This window comes from Pygoscelis adeliae, unplaced genomic scaffold, assembly GCF_000699105.1.
Source record: "Pygoscelis adeliae isolate BGI_AS28 unplaced genomic scaffold, ASM69910v1 Scaffold436, whole genome shotgun sequence".
NCBI classification, from domain to species: domain Eukaryota; kingdom Metazoa; phylum Chordata; class Aves; order Sphenisciformes; family Spheniscidae; genus Pygoscelis; species Pygoscelis adeliae.
The window spans coordinates 324,063-331,171 of record NW_008825051.1 but is presented as its reverse complement, the minus strand read 5'-3'; the positions used below and the strand labels follow the sequence as shown (position 1 = coordinate 331,171).

General features: G+C 45.8%; 1 protein-coding gene across 1 annotated transcript in view; it reads left to right on the top strand.

Moving 5' to 3' along the window:
* Positions 1–7,109, top strand: part of CACNA1B (calcium channel, voltage-dependent, N type, alpha 1B subunit) — a 306,403-nt gene that overhangs the window by 162,687 nt on the left and 136,607 nt on the right. Inside the window, 1 exon segment of the mRNA XM_009326378.1 lies at positions 4,944–5,000. Coding sequence (XP_009324653.1) covers positions 4,944–5,000 — 57 coding nt within the window.

Genomic DNA, 7,109 nt, shown 5'->3' with positions numbered 1-7,109 from the left:
GCTCTGAGCAACCTGATCTAGTTGAAGATGTCCCTGCTCATTGCAGGGGGTTGGAGTAGATGACCTTTAGAGGTCCTTTCCAACCCAAACTCTTTTATTTTTTTTCTTTATTCTTTATTTTCTTTATTCTTTATTCTAAGAATAAAGTCAACTGTCTGTTTTTTAGTAAATACTTTAAAGGAACCAAGTCTTCCCACCACTAGAAGTCAGCTGATATAGGTGTAAAAAGCAATGCTTCACACTGTGTTGCTCCTCTAGGCACGAGACAACAGTTCTTTTCCCAAAACACCTCTTCTTCAGTTCAAGCAATATCAAATGAAGTCTTGTTGGTGATGAGCAAACCCTGTCCTGTTCTACCTGCTGTGTGCTGGGACAGGTTCTGCTCTTCATTTCATGTTTTTGTTGGGCTCTGTGCAAAGGCAGTAGCGAGTCAATTTGAAATTGTGCCTTTCAGAGGAATTAAAAAGCAGTGAAGTCAAGCAATGTAATCCATGCAAACGATTTTGCCACCGCTGCTTTCTCCATTAAACTCCTCAAAACTGTAGCAACTGTTTGGCTGTCATGCTGCATTTTCAATGGAGAGCGGAGAACTAGAAGTTCTCCGCACAGAGAAAAGCGCTTATAAGCCCACAAATATTCTTTTGAAGATGTTTCTCCTATCTTACAAGGACATGCATCATTTTAAAAACTCTTTGCTCAGAGACTGGAATTCTTTCAGTTCAGAGCTAATCAAGTTGCATGTCTTTTGCCTTTTAATTCTTTCCAAGTCCATCAATTTCACACAGCACTGATTCTGAGTTTTTCTTTTCTCCTGGAGTAAGCAGGCTTTGGGAATGGGTTTAACCTCTCTCTTCCAGCTCACTGTAACTTGAATGCCATTCCTTGACATGACAAAGCTTTATGAAACTCAGGTTTCAGTTTTCTGTAGAAGAAACAGAGCAACAAGCCCCTTGATACAGCTGGGAAAAGACACCCACATCAATGAAAAAGGGCAGCAATGTGTGTGAGATGGCAAGGGAGGATAATTGCCAGAAAGACAAATCAGAGTTCCCCGTGAGAGTGTGATGGCTTCTTCTAAAGGATGCATTTTATTCGCTTTTTCTATTTAACAAGTCTGAAGCTTCAACAGTTAAATTCAGTTGTTCTTCCTTTTTTCTAACTTCTGTTGCCTGTTGAACGTGAGTTATTTCCTGTAATTCGCTCTTCTATTGAGCCCACAATGTTCTATCTCCCCATGCCAAAGAGAAAGAGAAGGGGCACCATGTTTCTGTGCTGCTTTGCCTGTATTGTTCAGCTTGCCAGTTCCTCGGTATAAAGTTTGCCTTTATTTCCAGGCCTGTAACATGCTGTGTGTTGTCAGTACTTAATGACCAGCAACTAATCTTACTGCTCAGACACCTTTCATTCAGATATCCTAGCGAAGCCCCTGTGCCTTTGTTTGGAGGTTAGAAGTTGCTGATTCAATGCTGTCTCTTTGTTGAATATTTCTTCTAATGTAGAGGCACTGTTGTTTGGGTTTTTTTCAGGCGTCCTAATTATCTTCTTCCAGTATCTGTGTTACAGTGATGACTAAAGGCAATGCAGCTTCTGATCTTCTGCTTAGGATGCTGTATGGTTAAAAATAATAATCCTACAAGACTAGCCTGCTGAGCTGTCTTTCTAGCAGGCTTTAAAAACCATGGAAAGTCTCACTAGGGTAGATGTGGTCCTTTGGTTTCCCAGAGGATACAAGACAGACAGGAGTGACTATCAAGGGAGAGAACTGGGGAGCAATGGTGGAGGGGAGTCAGGCTTAAGAGAATTGCATAGGTGAAACATGGGTTTTGTTTATTTTAAGGGAACAGTAAAACTGAGGCCTGGTGAGGTATGTCTATGGATGGAGATACGTTTGGGCACCAACTCGGGGCCCTGAATTTGGGGCAAAGGTTCAGATGGTTTGCAGAGTTGTCTTGAAAAAGTGTGTGCTTTGTAGGTGAAGATACATTGATATCAAATTGTCACACCGGACAAATTCTGAAGTCTCACTGGCTTTTTTCACTCTGGTTTCTGAAACCTCAGTATGGCTAAACCTGTCATCAGTCTGGCCATGGGGACACAGGAACATCAGATGGCATCAGTACACCATTGCAAATCACGATGATAATGTATTCATACAGTTCACAGTCCCCAGAGGTGATCTGGGCACTCAGGATTGTTCCTCCTTTGCTGCCCAAAGGACAGTGGAGAGTCATGACAAATTATTACAGGAACATGCAAAACAAGAGGCCACTCGGAAACCAGGGAAAAGAAGAATTTCTTTCCCTTCTCAGAGTCCGAGATCTTTGAAAGGAACCAGTACAATGGTGTTCTTCCTGCACTGACACGAATAAAGTGCAGAATTGGGCTTCCAGCTAAGTAAACAGGCTCTTTCTTTCCTGGAGTTTTTTAATTTTTTTTAATAAGACATGACTGAAACCAACAACCGTCAGAGCATTGACCAGTAAGTGTGCTGGGTCTGGCTGAGATCTTCCTTCTGCAGACACAGCTCTCTTGCATTGCACTCATTTGTCTGTGGCCCCTGAAGAACAGCTGCCTGTCTCCTGACCTTTGTTAGCTCATTACTTTTGTTGCTCACCACCTGCATGGCAGCATGTCCGCTCCCTGCAATGACTTGTATTAGTCCATTTAATTACTAAATGCCATCTAAAAGTCAGCTTCTCTTTCTGGGAGTGGCAGAAGAGCTCCTCTGGAATGTGCTCGCTTTCTTGTGCCTGCTCTTTCTTGCAAGACTCCACTTGGAGTGTACACTCCACTCCAAATGGTTTTGAATTTTCACTGCAATTTGCTAGTATGTAGCATAGGAAAAAACCACATCTGTGTTGTGCAGAGGAGCACAAAATGGACAACCCCGAAGTACTGATGACTGAACTAATCCTTGGATCTAAAAGAGTGTAGGGACATCTGTGTGGCACTACTGACTCTACTGGCACTAGGAGCTAGATTAGCTTTTATGCATAGTCTTGCATGGCGACGTGGGTATATCAACTTCAGATATGACATACAGCTTTAAAAATCACACTCCATGAGCAATGTAGGCTTTGAAAAAATCTATAGGAAAATGTTTACTGTATTAGCATCTTGAGCTCATGCTCCTGCCAGCACAGGTTTGCTTTGTGTTTCACAGTTGCAGGCCCTTTGTCCAGCTGCCTTTGGGAAGAGGTCTCCATATCTAAACCATCCCTTCTACGCTTTTAGGCCAGTCATGTTCATTATTAATTGTTGTTTAACTTCTTCCATATTTTTAGCCCCAAAACACCAGTATAGCTTTTCCCAAGGCAAGACTTTAGAAGAACCTTTTGGTTTCTGAGGTGTCTGTTTGAGAGAGATCTCTCTTGAACTATCAAAAAAGCCTATTTCAGTTTTCTGACGCGTTTTATGGAGCCTTGGAGAACACCTGAATTGTATTGGCTTGTGGGTTTTTGGAAGGATTTTATGCATTTTAAAGTTGTTAGCTCACCTGACATTTTTTAATCCTCTCTGAGCACCATTGCTTTCGTTACCCTCTTCCATGTCTCTGGTGCACTAGTTTGCATTTTCTTATTTTGTTCTCCTCTGCTCAGGTTTCAAGTCTTCCTCAGTCCTGAATATTATTTTTCAGCCTTCTCAGTTTGTTGTCTTATTAATGTATCATTCACTTTCTCTCCCAGATAATTAATAAAGAGATTATATAAGGCTTGTGTGGTAGTGCTGGTCCCCCTAATATTCTTCCGAATGGCTTTCAGCTACACACTTTGATGTTTGGCCTGTGGTTGGTTTGTTTGGGGTTTTTGTTTATTTTTTAGTTAGCCTTCCATCTAGGCTGGCTTAAATGGACTTTAAAGCAAAATTTTGTGGGAACACAGTGTCAGATGATTTAGTAAGATCCCAAATTACATCTATGCCAAACATGTGAAAGAATTTGTCATTTACAATAATACAAGGAAGTGTGCAGTTTACCAGCTGCCAGCTCAATATTTTGTTTGCTTTAGATTGTCCTTTAGAAGAAAATCCTTACATAATTTTACAACAGCAAGCTAAATCTGTGGTTCAGACTGTATGAACTGTATGGTTTCAAGTGTTGGCGCAGTGTGGTGTGTACTGCAAATTGATTGGGTGATGACATTTGCATTGTGACACCTCAGGAAATTTGGTTGTCTTTCACGTAAATAAAAATGAGTCCGTTTTGGGGGGTTGGTTTTTTCAGTGCTTTCTGAATTCTTTTACTGTAGGAAGGTATAAACTTATATTTTAGAGGTGAGTCATACAGCAATGGAAAACCAACGGTGGTGGTCTTGCACATATTGCACAACCTGAACAGTGTTAGCCAGAACTCCCCCATGGCTACTTTGCTGTGGATTTTATCTGGACAAAGATTTGATCCAATGGTTATTTGGTGACATTCTGTCCCCTGCGATGTGGCACAGCTGACATGCAGCAGCCAGCCCTGCTTGTCTTACCCTGCGCCATAAGGCAGAGATTCGTTTCTGCTGGGCTGGAGTCCTGGTCTTATTGATGGAGACAGAAGAGCAGCAATGGTGTCTCCAATGTGCCTGGGCAGGAAGGACCATCCTCCGGTTTGTGGAACCCTGTGGTCTTCCCTGGGTCTGAAGGAAGGTTCCTGCTCTCCAGATAGCTGGGTAAAGAAACTGGAGTGGGTGGTTCATTGTGAAGAGGAAAATCATGGAGGAAGTGCTACAGTCTTCCAGTGGCTTGTCTGGCCTGCTCCTGCTGCGCAAGAGGGGTACAGGATAAGAAACATGGCTCTCTGAGCCATCCCTTCCTCGACAGACTTCGTGTAACTGGGTGATAAAATGGGGTAAGGTTGGTGGCAGCTGGGACAGATGCTGGCTGCATCCAGCTCAGCTGGTTTTAGAGCGGGGTTGTGATAAATCTGAGGTTGAACCTTGCTGTTTTTCCTTTTACAGAGGAGGTCATGCTGGCAGAGGAAGACAAGAATGCGGAAGAGAAATCTCCTCTGGACGGTAGGTCATTTTGCTGTGCAGTTTTCCTCCTGTGATATGTGAGAGGTTCACCCGCTGTACACTGATATGGCTTTCTGTTGTAACCAGGAGGGTGTGAGGAACACGCTTTTGCATGCAGTTGGCATAAGTCGGGCTAAAGAGTCCCTTTTCCCGTATCAGGGTTTTTTTGAGGTTGCAGGTGGATGATGAGCAGTTATGTGACACACCACACTGGGATGGGGATCTGCCCTTGGGGTCGGTCAGTCCCTACGCTGCCTGTGGGACCGCAGCGTGACAGGGACACCCGTCAGCCTCTGCTGAGCATGGTTGGCTGTGTCTACGCACAGGTTGTGGCGGGGGTAGGCTGCAGAGCAGGTGCCAGAAGAGAAATGCATTGACCAAGAGAAGGCAGGGCTCTAAACCGAGGTTTCCAAATGGATTTGACAAAGAGACTAAGACCCCTGTTACCTGTAAGCAGTAAGACATAACAGGGTGTGGTGATCCTATCTTCCGATGTGTGACCCTAGCATTGCAGGACGGCTGGAGGTACCGAGCTTCGGACACAGGTGCAGCGAGGCTATGGGGACCGCTCTCCCTGTGCCTCCAGACCAATGAGCTCTTAGGGTGCGACAGCCAGTCAAAGTTCAGTTAAAGATTCTTCCCTCTCCCTTTTCTGACCATCTTTCGTCCTCCCATGTCTCCTCCTTTCCCCTCCCCTCCCTTTCCCTCCTCTTTTTTTTTCTCCTCCCATTCACTGTCAGGGAGGGCCGCCTCGGAAGGGCCGATTCAACAAGGCACGGCACCGGCAGAGACTAGCAGCGGCAGCAGCTACAACAGTGAGTGGATTGCAAATCACCAGGGGCTTAGGCGGCACAGCGGGGCAGTGCTTCTCCCCTGCAGCCCCACGCGCCCAGGTCACCGGTGATGCTTCCCGGGTGGTTTTGCACCTTGCTCCAAGCCACGTGGCTCCTTGGGGCATCAGGTGCCCGGCTGCTAGCCCACCTTGGCCAACCTGGTGACCTGTGCTCGGGGAGGACTCGGGGATGGAAGAGCTGGGGCTGAAGAAGGTCAGGGCTGAGGTGTGCTTGGCAAATCTTCGTGCGTGTGTGCAGATGCGTGGGTGTGTGTGCACTGGGGAAGTTTGTCCAGCATGTGGGTGCAGCCAGGGCAGTTAGTCTTGAGCTGAAATGAGTGTCTGGAAGAGTAGTCTGAAAAGCTGAGTGGTGTAAGCAAACTAGAGGTGGGTGCAGGCCATGAAGTAAAGACCCAGGTATACTAAGGCTCCCTCTATACTAGTAAGCTAAAGGAGCCCGGCAATGTTCCCAGCCTTGAAGCCAACTGCTATGGAGCAGCCCACATCTATGCTGGTAAATTGTCTTAGTCTCGAAAATGGGGGGACATTGCATCCCAGGTGCCTGTAGAGATGGCACAACCTAATTGCTAAACACATGCAGGAGTTTTTTGGGGGAGAAGATAAAGAAGGTGCTTAATTCATGCCAGGGAGTGTCGTAAAACTTTACTCCCAGGGCTGGTTATGTTCCAGTGCTGAGGATGGCCCTGGACATGCTGGAGTGCATGGGGACAGCCTGAAGGACCCAAAAGCTGGTATTGCTGGGACTGAGGATTCAGCCTACCGCTGGGTGGGGAAGAAAAGAGCAAAAGTGGTTATTTGCAAAAAAATTGGATCCAGACCACAGGTTTAGAGCATCCTCTCCTCTTCGAGCCTCTCTGAACCTGGGTGATGTTCTGGGTGTTTCCTTGAAGTGACAAAAGCACTAACGTTTGCCTTAGCTGCGGAGGAAGAAATGCATCCGTTTCTCTGTCAAGGCAGGGAAATTTGTGTAGGGTGAGGGGATCCTCTCATACGAACCTACCCCCAGGGTAGTCGCTGCAGAGTGAGTGGGTTTGCTGTGTGTGCCTACTGAACAGTATGTATCACCACACCGTGGGGTGTCTTACTGCTGATAGCAAATGGTGCTTAGTTACTGTATGTCTTGAAGCTGTTACAAAACTGTATCAACATATTTTTTTCTGCTAGTTCTCAAGGTCTTGCAGGTAGGTGGTCATGGGACCAGTGTCCACGCTGTTCCTGCGTTACCCCTCGTGCACTAGGTGAACAGTGCAGACCTC